The 16,522-nt window shown below is 42.8% G+C and overlaps 1 protein-coding gene across 1 annotated transcript in view; it reads left to right on the top strand.

The window, feature by feature from the left end:
• The first annotated feature begins 4,178 nt into the window (after positions 1-4,178).
• CRYBG3 (crystallin beta-gamma domain containing 3) overlaps positions 4,179-16,522 on the top strand; it is a 94,795-nt gene continuing 82,451 nt past the window's right edge. Inside the window, exon 1 of the mRNA XM_080374571.1 lies at positions 4,179-4,454. Coding sequence (XP_080230697.1) covers positions 4,348-4,454 — 107 coding nt within the window. The 5' untranslated portion in view covers positions 4,179-4,347. The remainder of the gene's footprint in view (positions 4,455-16,522) is intronic.

Below are 16,522 nucleotides of genomic sequence, written 5' to 3'. Positions count from 1 at the left end.
TACATATATACCACCGTAGTGTGAGGCTTATGAATACTTTTTGCTCCATTCCTAGGTGCAGCGAAAGTCTGTGTTAAAAGAGGTTCTGTAAGTGTGTTGGTCATTTTTTTATTTTGTTCTTTACAATCAGTTTTCCATTTTAGCACTTCTGCTGCTGGGTAAACATAAATGTCACAAACTGTAGTGTGGAAAACAGATAGGAGAGGCCTTCCAAAAAGTTGATTGAAAGATTTTTAATTACTACACTGAACTTTGGCCATAGGTAACGCGGTGTATAAATCTTATCCAAAATAATAAAGAACACGGTTACAACCCTCAGTAACTGCAGTTAACACCATGAGTCATTTCCAGCTGTCTTCTCCAGACACGAAGGCATTTGAACAATAGCAGCTGACTGTGTGGCGCTCTCTTAAACCATTTTCAGTAAATCAAATGGAGGAACTGTGTGTTCACAGTTAAAGGGATGAGGATTGATGGAAGCTGCACAGTGCATGTTTTACTGCTGAAGGTCATAGCTAGATAGAAAACATATCTTAGAAATCCTTGCCTAACATGTTTCATCTGTGTAATAACATATCCGAGACCCAAATCTTCAATTTTGTTACTCGCCTTCATTTTAGGATAAGCATAGATTAGAGATTTCAAAGGCATCAGTATTTTTTTAACATCTGGACAGCTAACATTGTGAAAAATGGCTAGGAAATACTACATGTGATGACTCCATTAAGTGCAGTTATTAATTCATGGTCTCATGCCACCTATGAGAAGCCTTGCCATAATATATACTGGAAAGGAAAAAGATAAGTAAGGGACCATCCATTATTAACATACTATTGCTATTTGCATCCCATATACCCTAACTGTAGACATGTTCTCTAAGAGCCTGGAAAATGGGATTGCCTCTTAACAAGAGACAGTAGTCAAGACATACAAAACATTTTTCTAGATAAACGCATTAAACATGTATGAAAACAGAAAACGGAAGATGCTTTTGTTTAGCAGGGTTGTACCTTAAAACATAGGACCATTTCTTACTGTAGCAGTCCAACCATGCTAACAGTTTGAGAATGTGGGTTTTTTCTTCAACAGTTGTGCTAAAAATGTGCTTGCAGTGAAAATGTTTAGTTTGGTAGTTTTAAGACTATGTTTCTCCCCTCATTAGGACTTCAGTGTATCAGGAAAGTTCTAAAACAGGGTGTGAGGGGAGAGCTCTTCATAAATCAGTAGGATGGAAACTTGCTTTCCTTTTTGGTATCCAAACAAAACAAAAGATTTGACTCAAGATTGTAAAGACCCATAAAAAGGAGGAAATTCAGAAAGCACAATTAAAACTTCACCATCTGCTCACCCTAAAGCAGCAAGAAGGGGGAGGTTTCCCTTGTGCACAACCATTATAAATCTGAATTGCAGTAGAAAATCAGTGGATATGGAATGGGCACAGCACCCTCCCTTCTCTTATTCGAGATACTGATTCAAGCGAAACTCTGGGCGGGTTGAACTACAAAAAAAAAAAGTATTGAGATCCTCGGCTTGACATTTTCCTCTTCTGTGCCATTGTGCCCCTCTGCAACTCTGTTTTAATGGTTTCTCGCTGCCCTTGGCGATGCCGTATTACCTCGTACGGGCCACATGTGAGTACTCTAATCTGAGGCAGAGAGGAACCTGTTTTTCCCCCCATCTGTTTTGGCTTGCATGTGTTGGTGCTGCTGTTAATGCCGACAGCTGTGTTAATATGCGAGGCCACCTGCCACACGGTCGATACTGCATCTTGGGGTAAAAGCCTAACTTTTCTCCCTTCGTGGAAGGTGTAGGTGGCTAAAACTGGGTTCCTGTGGGCAACTCCGCTGGTGGTTCCCATTTTATTATTTTAAATGTGTGAAAATTATTTACTCTTAACTTATGTGGCACTAAATTACTCCAGAGTATGGAATAAATCATGGGTTTTATATTAATATAGTTTTACTACTTTGATTAGAATTTACTTACGTGCCTCCCGTAGAACTGTAGTTTGGTATGTTTCTGTATATTCTGCTTTTAGATGCAAGGAAGAAAGGAGAAACAGATTTGAGCACAAAATGTTACTGTTTGGGATTAGCATTTCTGATGAGGTTGGCTCTTTGTTCCTGGACAAGCGCAGCCCTGGTAATGCTTGGTGCTGCCCTGTGGTGCCCCTCTGAGCGCCTCGCTGGTAGAGCGCGGACAGATTTTGGACACAGCTAGGTGTTTTGACTGTCTCTGTGTGCAAACCACTCACTATATTATACTTCATTACATCCTGAGGTGGTTATGAGGATTAATTAATGCCTAAATCCTTCGGAGATACCGGATTTATAGCTTTTTATATATATATATATTAGCTTTATAAATGCTAATTATTATATTCAGGTTTACTACAGTTTAGGGATTAAACCCTACTTAAGCAATAGGTAGGGAAGCTGTAAGATGTATGTGGCAAGTAAGAATTATAAGTAATAGACAATCACTGAGAGCCTAAGCCTCCCTGCAGCCTGTTTGTGCAGTCCCAATAAATAGCCACTCATCTAATTTGGTTTTGGAGCCTTAATTACTTTTCATTTTGAATGTCAGAGGGAGTGTCTCCTTCTAATGTTCCTGTAACAGGGGCTGCTGTTACATTTTGTAGTTTTAATCCTGATTGCCATTTCCCTGAGAACGGGCAGCTATGTGTAGGTACTCTCAAAATGTGGTATCTTTTTTCTCTGCACTGGTCTGGAATTAAACATTTTGTAGTTTTGTGCTAGGTATGGGGCATTGTGTCACTAAGAGAACTGTCTGCTCCTTGTCTGGCCACTGAAAACTAGGCAGGACCTTGTGTAGTAAGTGCTGGTCCCCTGAAGAAGGTTTGTGACTGGTAATTATACCATGAGAAAGCTACTTCTTGTAACCTGTGACACAGCCAACTAGTCCCAGCTCTGACCAGTAGAGATTTAAGTACATGTCCAGTACCCACCTGTGTCTGTGTTTTCAAAATCCACATCAAAGCCATATAAGACAATACAAACGGGAGCTGTCTCACATTTCTTGAAGATTTTGCTCATAACTGAGGCAGTGGAATGGAGACAGAAAAGTAGCCAGGAGTTGATTTCCAGACAGTTTTTCTGCCGATGGGCCTGGAGCGTACCGCTTCGTGCCACCCCAAGCTGCAGCCAGGGCAGGCTGATGCTATGGCACAGCGGTTAAGAATAGGGCAAAGAGGCCTTTGGTGTAGAGGGGGTGGATCGAGGTGAACAAATGGGGAAAAAAAAATCTTACAGCAAAGGAGAAGAGCACTGGCACAGGTTGCCCAGAGGGACCGTGGAGTCTCTACGCTTGGAGATACTCAAAAGCCATGGCCCTGGACAACCTGGTCTGGGTGGCCCTGCTCGAGCAGGGGGCATGGACCAGGTGACCACCCAAGGTCCCTTCCAACCTCAGCCACTGGGCGATCCTGTGAGATGGCAGGATGCCAAAAGGAGTGGATGTACAGGTGTGAGGTGCCAGCAGTTGCAAAGAACAGCAGAGATGCTCATCGAGGCGAGAAAGAGGAGAGTGTGGTTCTCCATGTAAAATCCTAATGTCAAGAGTAGTAATTCACACTCAATGAATCGTTAAGGTTTGGTGCATCACCTCTGTAAAACGAGGATGGTATTTGTTACTGGGTTGTTGCAACGGAAAGGTCATCTCTGCTGATCGGGATAGTTTGATGTTAACTGAGGGGAGGCCACAGCCCTTGGAGAAAAATGGTTTCAGTATAAAAAAACCTCAAAAAACAAAAACAAACAAAAAAAACCCCTGACAACAAACTCTTTTTCTAGGAAGAAATCTTTTCAACAGGCAGGAGAAACCCCCTTTCTCCATGGCAGTCGTTTTCATCGGCCCCTCAGAGCCGGGCCAGGTTACACCCGGGGCTGGCGCTGGTGCTCGCCGGCGGCGGGGTGACGCTCCGGGGGCCGCCTGTCGTTTTTCTTACGGAGTTCATTTTCACTTCTGATCGTTTTTCTCTTTGTTGACGCTAGTTATGTCGCAGTGACTTAAACAAGCCATCCGAACGCGGCCCCCTCCCCGGGGCTGGGGCGGTGGGCTGCGGTACCGCCACCCCACTGCCAGCCGCGGGCCGCAGCTGCCCTCAGCCAGCCAGCCAGCCGCCCTCCCCCCCGCTGCCCCTCGCCCTTCCCGCCCTCCGGGCCCGGCCTGCGCCGGCCACAAGCGGCGGGCGGAGGCGGAGCGGCGGCCCCGCCCCGGGGGCGGAGGGAGGCGGGTGCCGCTGCAGCCTCCCGCCGCGGGGACTCGGTGCCGGGCGGCTGCTGGCGGCGCTTCCCGTCCCGCCAGCGTCCTGTCCCGGCGGCGGCGATGTCCGGCGGGGGCAGCCGGCGGCGGGCCGGCCCCTCCTGGCACAGCACCTTCTCCCGCTTCTTCTCCAGGAGCACCCCCGGCGAGGGGACGGCGGGCGCCAACAGGTACGTGGGGGGCGAGGACGGCGCCCCGTCCCACCTGAGCGCCGTGAGCCGCCGCGGGGGACGCGGGACCGTGCCGGCCGCCCCGGGGGGTTGCGGCACCGGCGGCTGAGGGAGGGGGAAGACGCGGGCGGGGGGACTGCCCGGGCGTCCCGGCGCTGAGGTGCCGCGGGGCGCCTCGGCCCGTCCCGGCGCTGGCGCTGCGGCTCCCGCGGGAGCAGCCGGGGCGGCGGCTTGTCACGCCGCGCTGGGTGGTGGCGGGGCTGCCGTCGCCGGTGGCTCTGCCGGCTTCGGCGTAACGGAGCCGCGGCAGGGTGCGGGGCAGGCCCCCCGCGCTGGGCTTGGGCCGCGGGAGGGGGTTTCCCGGCAGCGGGCCCGGCCGTGGGTGAGCGGCGGCGCCGTGCGAGCGCGCGTTGCCCCGCTCCCGGGCCGCGGAGCGCAGCCGGCGGATGGAGCCCGGCTGCGAGGAGCCGCCGCGGGGCCGCTGCCGGCCCTGCCCCGCCGAGGGCTCCGCAGGCTGCAGCCCCTGCCTTGGGAACTGAAAGCGGGGCAGAGCGCCCGGGGTGTGTGTGTCTGCCCGTGCCTTTTTTTTGTTTCTTTGGGTGGGTTCTTTTCCCTCTACAGTTTTCACACTTTTAAGTTTTCTTTTGGACTGGCGTAAACCAAGCGTTAATGCAATATAAATATTACTGATGCGCGTAAGTCTCAATGCAAAACTTGTGGTTTATGAAAATCTGGTCATTAATAAATATTTCTTAGCACAGGGAGACTTTACAAGATGAAAACGTTTGGAAACTTTGCATGTATTTGTTCCTCTTCCTTTTTTCTTTTATTTTTTTTTTTGTTTGTTCCTGGTGGCAGATTTCTATGTGTATGTAGGAAAGAAGCACGGATAAAGTTTCCTTCTGTTCCTCATGCAGCCTTGTTATTGCCCCTTGTTAATTAAGATATTTTTGTGGTGAAAAGGTGCCAGCTGGCTAGCCCTTATTTCCTCAGGTGTAATATTTATTTTTTGCTTTCGACATGGTGGTTTTAATCTTTTGAGTTGCTCGTGATGCTGCATATGTCTGTGTTTAAACTGGCAGACAATTAAGTGCAGTTTAATCAGATAGGCAGTGGGTATCACAGCAGTTCTTTCAGTAAAAAACTTCAGGATCTTGCTCTACCTATTCTTAGCAATCATGAAAAATAGCAGAGCGTTTTGCTATCGTACACTGACCGTCTCATAAGTGCACTGTCTAGGTTTTTAACTTTGGGATTTTGTTTTACTGTAAGCATTTGACACATCAGTACATCACCAAGGATCCACTGGCCTTTCATGAGCATGAACCATTGCATTTTATTTTCTGGGGGGAAAAAAATTAAAAATCACTAGGCTGCTGAATCAAGGGCATCTTTACGGTTGTGGGAATAGTGTGGTTATTACACCTGGTTAAGATACGGGAGAAGGAAGAGGCTTGGATCTGGCAGAGGACCTGAAGAGGCAATAGGAGAGGTTTTGTCAGGCTGCTCCTTACCATCTCCCTACAGCTGTGGTTTGGAATAAACAAAAAAAGTGTAGCGGTTGCCTTGGTAAGGAGGAAGGCGATGCTAGTTCAGTGGTTTGCGTGCTCAGTAGCCCATCTATAGGTTGCACTCGTGATAGACCTGCTCCATTTAACTTGGGGCTGGAGTCTGTTATCTTTATCTAAATCACAGTTTCATTTCCTGCAGCCAAGGAAGCTGGGATAGTCCACGGAGATATGAAAAGGAGATATGAAAAGGCTCAGGCCTCTTGGCCTTGTTCTTGAACTCCTTGTGCAGTAAGCTGGAGGGTGGTAGCCGCGATTCCTTGCTGGATTGGAAGCCAGCAAAAACGCTCCTGCTCTGAGAAGTCTAATTTGGTATGTTAAGGAGCGCTTTTTTTTTTTTTTTTTTTTTTTTTTTTTGTTGAGCTGGGTTGCAGCATGGCACGTTAGTCAGGAATGCTGACGTTCTAGTATTTGGTTTCCACTGGCAGCCTTCTCCACAGATTAGCGTAATTGCATACATTAAACAGCGCTGGGCTGGGATGAGTGCCGCAGGTGTGTGCTCGTCATGTTTATTTAGTGAGCTTGATGGGTGTAGAAGAATGGATCGCCGAACAAAGCGTGTGTGTCTGTGGGGAGGGGGAACCAAGGCTGCTTTGTATGTTTATTGTTCAGGTGTGAAGCGCGTGAGGCAAGTTGGGGAATACGTCTTTTGTGAAGTGTTATGAGAAATACATACGTCGGGATGGTTACTTTCCTGTTCATGTTATCAGTATGATATGTATTGGAACCAGATCAAATATGAAATATATGGCAAGAAACTTGTGTGTGGAGATACTCTGTCTACAGTTGGGTTTCGAAAAAAGTAGAACGCCTAAATAAAGAGGCAGGAGATGGAGCAGTGTGTTATACAGGGCCAAATACACACCCTGTGTACCTGCATTGACCTCTGGAGGCACGCATCGTGCTTCCTGCCTGTGCAGAACACGACAGTTTCCTAAATTTTTAAAGCCTGCAGAAATGAGCCTGTGTACATCCAAAAGTTGTCCTCCACTTGCTCCCGCAAGTTAGGCAGCAGCGGCTGGATGGAAACCCCCAGCTTTCCTTCCCGCAGCCACGTAGCTGCCCCTCTGCTCAGTGGCATATGGAGCTCTCGCCCACTCTTGCTCTAGGCACCAGCTTCAGACGTAGCCTTAAAAACCCCCAAAAACCAAAACCCAAACCTACTGTGGCCCTGGTTTAAAATAAGGGGAAGGGGAAATTACACTGTTTGTTAATCAGTGTCTTAGACTCTTCTTCATCAAATGAGGTTCTCAGAGCTTATGTTAATAACTTGTCCTTTCAGCAATTTGTAGCTCTGATGAGCATGAGAATCGCTGGAGGCTTGCTTGCTTGTGGAAAAAATAACCCGTGCAGATTAGTTGCAAGTTTCATGCCGGTAAAAAAAACAGCACATGTGTAAAGGGCTTACTTGGCTTTTACATAAAGTGTAGACAAAAATGATGTATCTCCCACTGAGTTCTTGCCTGCCTAAGTGTGTTCTTCAGAGCTGGGGCTGCTTTGAAGGAGGGCTTCGGTGCTTTCATCCCAGTTTTTTATCGGTAACTTCTGTCAAAGACAGTCATTATGCTTTACTTGGCCACTTGCTATTCAATAATACAAAATTGATTATTTGTTACTACAGTGTTTGTCCTGGAGCAGTCTAAATCCCCAGGGATGAAAAAAATCCCATTGAATTTTCACTGTTCTAATGGGAGGCAGGGGTTTTGTGTGGTGGGGTTTTTTTTTGTATGTTTCCTTAGTCCATCTGGATGAAGATAGAGCTTTTACAGTCTAAGTCAATCCGCTACAGATTCTTTCATAAATATGCAGCTTCTGTGGCTGAACAATTGTTGTGTTGCAAATAAATGTGACCTTTCAGGTCACTTTAGAAGCTGCCAAGGAGGTGTGACACATTTTCACGGATCACTTTAACCCAGAGCTACCACCAAAATCTCCTTTAAACTATGGATGTATTTTATTAGTTATTCTAAATATTGTTTAGCAGGTTCATTTCACGTTTATCTTTTCCCCTCCAAGTGCTGTTGGTTGGTTGGTCAAATAGCTACCAGTGCCAGTGGGCCTTTGTTGGTTTGTCCAGATATTTCTTCTGCATCACTGAAGTGTACCAGTGACATCGAACAGGGAAGAGCAACCTTTTATTTGGTTTTAAAGGGCTTTTTTATTTTTATTATTCAGGCTGAGATTATTGTTCCATTCACCCATTAGTTTCTAAGTAAGAGCTTTCAGAGATGGAAGAACTTTGTTTATTCTGCCTGAGGAGAGATTAGAGAGTCTCTTTCTTCCTCTGGGACTGTCAGTCATTGTTCCTGTTTACAAAGAATATGTATTTTTGTAATTGTAAAAACTGTGCATTTGGGAACTGCTGGGAATTGACTGAAAAGGGAGTAATAAATACATTTCAAACTTAATTCTTCTGAACTTACTACCTCTTGGCTGGTTTTGATTCAGATACCATTAGCATCTTTGAAGAAATCCATTGTTTGCTGAAAAACTCAATCTCTGCTTTCTAATAAAGAAACTTTTTCTTTCAAAGACAGAGCAGGAATTTTTGTTGTTAAATTTTAGCTTGTGAGTGTACATCAGGGATGACTGTTTGTGGAATCAGCAAGGGGACTACTCCAACCATATAGAAGAATTCAAGTTAGACTTACCTGAGCAAGATGCATTATGAAAATTTTGTGTGTGTTTGTTAATTTGGGGTGTGTGGGGTGTGTGTGTGTGCTTCTTTCTTTTTGCTTTGTAGATTTCTCTATTATGACTCTTATTGCAGGATAATTCAAAATAGTAGCAAAGGCCCTGATTCAGCAGGGTACCAAAGTGGTTGCCTATAATTAAATAGGTAAATAATTCTCTGCGCTGTAGTGGGACTACTTGTTTGATTTGAATTAGGCGCTTACCTAAGATGTCTCATGGGACTGAGACCAGAAGGAGCAAGCCCAGCAGATGGCCGTGTATGTGTAAGACATTTCCTAAAGGAAATGTTACTGGAGTATTAATTATAATAGTAGGGCTCCTTGGAAAAAACAAAACAACATATTTTTCTTCCGCTGTTTTAAATGTTAACAGCATTGTCTCCTTCCCAATTATTGGCATAAATGCTAGAGTTAATAATACAAAAATATTTCCAAAACAGTTACAAGTCTGTTGTTCTAAGGAACAGTTTTACAAAGATGAAAACTCCTCAGTCTTTTGGTGAACAAAAGGCTCACAGGTAGGGGAAAAAAGCAAAATTCAAAACCATGTTGCTGTGGGGATTGTATTTCTGATTATTGAAACTTCCTAAAAGAATGGAAACCCAACTACTGTTATTTTCTGAGGAGTTTTTGGATTTCATACAATTCAGTTACCATGTGCTATTACACTTCCAGACATTAGCACAGCACTATGTTGCTTAGGCTTTCCAGGGCATATATTATACCTCTATTTTTCTGGTATTTTAATTTTCATTTCTAAAATAATTTTTATAGATTCTAACCACCTTTACAGTATCACTTTTGAAGACTTTTAAGATGAGAAACATGGGTTTTCTTAGTCATTTCACTTTCTCATGTCAGTTTTTCAACAAGAAATACAGTCTCTAATTGTGTTCTTTTAACGTGATGTCATTACTTGCCTTATTTTGAAGTGGAGTCTTGTTTTCCTGAATGTTCCAGTGTTTCTTAAATTGTAAAAATCTTTTACTGAACACAGTATATCAGCTTGAGCAGTTTGGAGGTCTTGGAGCCTAGGTGTGTGAACGCTGTGTGGCTCTGCACTTCACCTATGGACAGTTGTGTAGGGAAAACATAGGGGGAAGCATTTCTTGTGGGCACATGAAGAGCAAATGCAGAAAGACTTGCAGTGACAACAGACTTTTTAATTGTCAATTAAAGGCTGCAGATTTAGCCATCACATTTATTTTGGTTGAATGGAAAATGAATGCTTTCAACACAAAAGAGGCAGCCTTGATAAGGACTGGAAAGTGGCTGTGGGATACTTCCCAATGTATATTTTGTGAGTGAAAAATGGGGAGAACCGGATAAGTATTTTCTTGTGTTGAACTGGCAGCCTTGTGTGCCTCTCTACAAGAGTCTGCTCCAACCTGACTGGAAGAGCTCGCTGCATTGTACTGGTGACACCTGCCTCTTGCTTATTTTTTTCCTGGGTGCTTTTTCTTAATGACATCTTTTAAAAACTGTTATGCTCTGTTTATCAGGAGGACAGCAGTTGCTGCTGCTTTAAAGCTTTCCTGGATTATTTTTTTTAATATCTTCTGTTTTCATGCCATTTGTAAGTACCATCGTTGATCCTGACCCTACAAACATGCCATTTGAAAACAGTTGCATAATGGCCTGCCTGTTGTCTATTAATTCAACAATTTAAACCTTAATAAACTTAAATAGTTTATAAATCTGTTTTCTGATATTACACCATGTTTATGTGCTAGCCGCCAGTAATATATTTGTATCATAAGAATGCTGGGAATTTATCTAACCAGTCAGACTGGCAAATATGGAGCAGATTCTACGTTAATGTTGGTTACTATGCTTGACAGATGCCAGAAGAAAAACCTTGATGTAATCTGGTATAATCATACTGTCCAGTATCGAAGTAAGCTCTACTCAGAAACATTTATATTTCTTTTCTCTAGCCTTTGTGCGGCTGCTCAATTCCCTCACATGTAAAACGGATTAAGTCATTCAGCAAGGACGATTATGGGCCATCATACTTATTTCACTTAGTTCTAGCCTTTAAACTTAAAGGTGTATGTTCGGTGTAAAGACACAGTTTGCTTCTTGCATTTCTCATGTCAATTTTCATTGCAAAATGCAGCATATCTGTGATTTTATAACATCGTTATTTTCCATACTTTTAGTTGCATTTTGAAAGAAGATTAAAAAAACCAAACCTCTTTGTTTTATGCTAATGCATTCCATGTAGCTCACATAGTCTGTGTAACACGGCGCTGCTAATGCAGAACATGAAGCTGGCCTAGCTTTGCCACACCAGCAGAACAGTATGTAAATAACCAGCATAAACAGGTCTGAGAGGAAAAATCGTTTCAGTTAAAACAATCTAAATTGCTTAATGCTGTCTGTAATTGAGCCAGTTTCGAAGTGGGATAGTTTAGTTGAACGTATTACATTTTGTGCTATCCCAGCGCTTCAGTTAATCAGCTGATTGTGTAACATTTCTTTTGCCTAAGTTTCTGGCTCCATTTTCTCCTTCCTTACCTTTCTCTGCTTTCTCTCCCTTTTCCTCAACTTCCTTTCTTAATTGTTTTTAAATGGAATAGCAGCTTTGCTTTCCTTTGACCCTCTAATTTCAAATTCACTAACTTGTTTTTATAATTTCTATTTATCTTCATGTTTTTTCTTTTCCTCCCCTATGTGTGTGGCCTAGGCTTAAGCACAGAGGTAGGAGCCAGAAACTTCACGTTCAAATTTCAGTGCAAGCATTCCCTGAGACAGGCCCTGACAGCCTTGCCCGAGGCTAGGGGCAGACTTTGTCACTGCTACTGCCGTTTGGTTTCCCAGGAACAGTGTTAGCCTCGGGAATCTCGCTGAGAATTTGGCAAAAAATTTTCATTTTGGAGCTTTTCAAAAAGGACAATACTTGGGGAGCGACATGACAGGATGGACACGGACGATGGGACAGAGGAAGGAAGTCTCTTTATTTGTTACTGTTTTCTGTTAAAAATCTTTAATTTCTGTTAAAATACTAAGGTATTTTAACTGTCATGTGACACAGAAGGCAGTTTTTAGGAATCTTCATTGTTTTCCTAAAATCTTGTTGTCACTGAGCTTTACTGTAATGTCTTCCTTTTGATACGTTTAACCAATGTATAGTGTACCCCCTTGCTGATGTCATTCAATATACATGTCAAAAATTTGACTCTTAAAAAATTGGCTTCTCTTTGTAGACCACGTTCTGATAGTTTTCCTGGCTGCACAGCACATGAGCGGCTTCACAAGTGTGACATTAGTATCTAGAGAAAAGTGTTGGTATTTCGCTTTTAAGGCTATTGTGTTTGGTTTGATTAGAATGGAAAGATTGAAAAGTTGATTTATCAAGGCTTCCGGGTGACCTTGAGAAGTTAATAAAGATGACGTTGATCCTAATATCAGTGGAGGATGGGAACTGCCAGACTGTTTTGTTTATGAGATTACAGCTTTGGTTGACAAACTGATGAAATAGTATCCTTAAGACTCTTTAAGGCACCTGACTTGGTGCTGATGCTCCAATTAAATATTTGCAAGTGTAATGGCAGTGGGCTAACAGCTGACATACAGAGGGATATACAAAGACCACATGTGAAAAATAATTTCCTGCTTGATACAATTCAAGAAAATTAAAAGGATGTATTTTTGAATCAATTTATTTAATTTAACCTCCACAAATAATTTGAAAGAGGACAGAACTGTAGCATATGAAGTTTGCAGATGACTAGAGTGAAAAGTATCGGAATCACCATGTAGATGACATTAAAAGCAGACCAAGTTGCCATGGTTGACAGTGAGCTGCCACAGCGAAGTGGTGGCTCAGAGGGAAAATGTGATTCTTGGATGTATAAATAGCAAAGTACATGTATTCTGTGGATGAACTTGGTTACTAGAGTGCTGAGTCTAGTTGCGGTGTCCATGGTTTATTATGAAAAAGATACGGACAAACAAAAAGGGCTCTGAGAAGAGCTCCAGAACAATTTGATGTCTGGAAATCCTCCCTCACAGGATAAAATTAAGTAGCTTAATAGCATTTAGCTTGTCTAAGAGAAGGTTTTGAAATGACAGGGTTGCAGTTTGAGGAATGACTCTGCCGCAAGATATATAAATGGAATGAGAGTCAAGTGCTTCATGTCATAGTAGACCTTTGACTTGAAGAGATTATTTGAACCCAAGGCCTTTGTAATCTGTCCCACATAAGATCGAGGTTGATCCCATGGCTGTGAGATGAGGCTTGAGAAATAGACTAATAAGGCTGATTTTAAGTAGTGAATCTGGTAGTAGTTTACATGGAAAGATCTTATTTACAAATGTGATAGATTTTTCCATTTCTTGATGAGTTTTAGTCAAAGCTTATATCTTTTGGTTAGGTGTTAAAGGCTTGACCCAGGTCTCCCTTGGTGAAATTTTGTGATCTAGATGATGCAGGAGGCCAGCTTTAGTGACCATAAGGGTCTGTATGGTGAGTAGGGTAACTGCTATATATAGAAAAGTAGTACTCAAAAGGTCTGAATTTTCAGTAGTCATCTTTTTAATTACCACTTGGGAGCCACAACAGAGAAGAAACCAACACTAGCTAACCTATGGCTCTTGGCAGATGTATAATAAAAGTTGCATAACTACCACTGCTCTGTGGATTTGGTTTGAGAATCCCTGTAATGCACTCTTAACTTCATGGAGCTTTTGGTCTTGCACATCTATATTTGATAGTCATATTACACTCATGGTTTTCCACTCGTTCTTCAGGGAGGCTCTTGCACAGATGGATTTTAAAGTACCAGGTGATGAGATCCTTGTTAACAATCTCTCTGTTCCCCTGTTGAAATATCTGGAAGGTATCAGTGTACTGAATGTATCAGTGTGTTGGCACTAAGTAACATTAAGTCATGACATCAAACCCAAATGAGGGGTTACTTCCCACAGAGGAGCATTACTTTTGTTGAGAGAGAGGTAAAAGGCAGGGGTCATGAGCTGGCATTACACCCAGAATGTGCTGAAATAAAGAAACTGGGAAGAATGGAAACTTAAAAATGACGTTAGCCTAAGTGAGGACTCCAGCAGAGAGTGAATTCAATCAACAATCCCCAAAAAACACATCAACTTGAGCAAAACTGTTAAGAAAATATTGGGAAGGAGATGTCACAAGTAATGTCGTGAAACCTGGATAGGTAGATGTATGTGTAGGTCATGCTTAGTTTATTAGCATTATGTCACTAGAGCCAGATGTAGAAGCCTCTTGCCTCCTGGCACCCTGGAGCATCTTTCAGGTGAGGCATTGCGTATTCTCTTACCACTACGAGTTATGACATTAAATGGCTGAATGGTTCTTGAGTTAATGTGAAGAGAAGACCAGTTAAAAGCAAATAATGCTAGCCTAGTGCAGTAGCAAAGAGGGTTTGATTATTCAAGGAGTCATTTGTCCCTGAAGAGAGAGAAAAAGATGGCAAAATGGTAGACCGCTAGCCTGTGTGGTAGCATCTGGACTGCATGAGAAGTAACTGCTGGAGCTGCTGCACTGGAAGAGACTTTGCTTCTAAGCAGTGGGGGAAGGAGGGAGGCTCAACACCCAGAAGTGCTGTCACAGTGCTGCCCGAGCTGAGCTTTAGCCAGCTGTCCCTGGTTCCTTAAGAGACTGCTGATTAATTTCCCCCTTCCCAAACAGCAATCAGCAGCCCATACCTTCTCCTTGTAAAAGGAACCTAAAATGTCACAACAGTTACTTTCAGTTTGGTGAGCTCTGCTTCTAGTCAAGCTTATCAAAACTTGCATGTTTGTGCTTTATTTCACTTGCATGCTGCCTGTAGCTTTTTTTTTATTATTAATCTAACACAACATATTCACAATCTGCTGCGTGCATAACATGGGTGGGGTAGATTAAATAAAGGAAGAAGGGGAAGGGCTTTTAATTTGCAAGTTCCGAGGGATTGTTTTGAAGGACAAGGATGGAGGAAGCAGACTTCTCGCGCCATACGGGGATGCCATGAGGGCCTTTTGAAGATGTGATTGTTTGTAATTGTCTCGTTCTGTTTCAGAGGTGGTTGGAAAAGATCTCGCAAATCATGTACTTAAATTTGCTCCATTAAATTGATTTTTGGCTTGATTGCAATGCCTCGTGTATGTTAGCTAACCTGAGTTTGAGTACTTCTATTTATATGTGTCTACTTTTTAATTGTGAGCAACAATGCAGAATACGAGCATTCGTCTGCCCCGTAAGAATCTCTAACCTCTCCTGCATAAGCATAATGGTAAAAAACTTGGACCACAAATCTGCTTCTCACTCAGAGACCACCTGTCCAAGTATTACAGAAAGGTCAAAACATATTTTCAGCAGCAGAGGGACAGAAAGTGTTAGAAAATCACACAAAGAAAGGTTTGTGCAGAAGATACAGAACAGAATCTTTTGTAACTTGAGTTTAATCTTGATTATTTAAAAATAGGAGTGATGCTAATCAGGTTAGGCATGCTGGCAAGACAGTTGAGAAGAGATCCCTTTACCATCGCTGAAGATTAACCCATCCATGTTGGATACACTAATATGTAAGAGAAAAGGGAATATCTGCAGAAACAGCAGCAGAAAGGCTGTACACTACATGTTTGAGAAGTAGTTGAGAGGCTGGGTTTCTAGTGTTAAGATTGACACTGTCTTTATTACTATGGGTGTTCTTTAGTATTTCCATGCTTTTTTAAAAAAGAAAAATCTACAAAATGAAAGCAATATCTGCCTAAATATGTAAATGCGTGGCTGTGACAATTTGTAGCTGAGTGCCTGTATAGTTAAGAAGTCCATGGAAGCAAGTTGGCAGGGCAAAGGTGTTTTCTGTCTTCCTAGGATCATGCTTTGCTCTCTCACCTCTTAAGAGCAAGTACAAGCAGATTCAAAACTGGGGTTAGCTGAGTCCTGTTGCTGGGCATATAATGTAACAGTAGTAGTTTCTGAAGCACAGAGTGGAAGACTGATGAGATTCATCTTTGCAAAATTTAGGAAGTGCTGAAATGCTGCCTGAGAGCTGGCTGGCTGATCTAGCAAAGCCACGTGGGTGGTTAAACACAAACCTGACTTCTAGAGTGCTGAACTGGAGATAGCATCTCAGTGTCTGCCATGGCAAAGCACTCCAGAAATGCACCGCTCTGGAAGAGCTTAGGGCAAGGATGAAACTCTGTGGAGCCAAACTTCAATAATACAGATGCAGCCCGATTCAGAGGTGGGGGGATGGGGTGAAATCCCTAGTTCACAGTGAGCATGTATATGCTACCAGTCTGTTGTTTTCAGTTCTTAGTAAAGGCATAAGAATGTGATGGTGTGATATGTAGCTGCCAAGTCAACATTTTGTAACAGTATTTAGTTGCAGAGGTTGTCCTGTAGGGGAAAAAAAGTAAATATATATATATATATAAACACCCTCTTGGAATACAGGTTTTGGGAAGTGTAATATGTAGCCACTAATGATAGTATAGCACAGACATAGAAGGAAAAATGGAGAATTTATAGCATAAATACTAAATGTCTTGCATATTTCCGAAGAATTAATTCTAATTGTGAATGTCATAGCTCCATAATTGTGTTTACTGCATCTCTGAATATAGCTTCATATGGACAACACAGGCTTACATTACAACATAAAAATGTGGCATAATTACATTAGCTTCACTGTGTTGTTTTTTTTTTTTAACGGGGGTGTAGGGTTGGGTGTGAGTCTATGAACTTTACTATTTTATTTTCCTCTTCAAAGAATTTCTGGGGAAGATACTGGTAGTGTTCCAAAATTTGTAATTAGTGAATGTGATTGATGCAATGACA

This window comes from Falco punctatus (genome assembly GCF_963210335.1).
Source record: "Falco punctatus genome assembly, chromosome: 2".
NCBI lineage: Eukaryota > Metazoa > Chordata > Aves > Falconiformes > Falconidae > Falco > Falco punctatus.
Note: the sequence above shows the minus strand (reverse complement) of the source record. Positions and strands in the feature narration are given on the sequence as shown.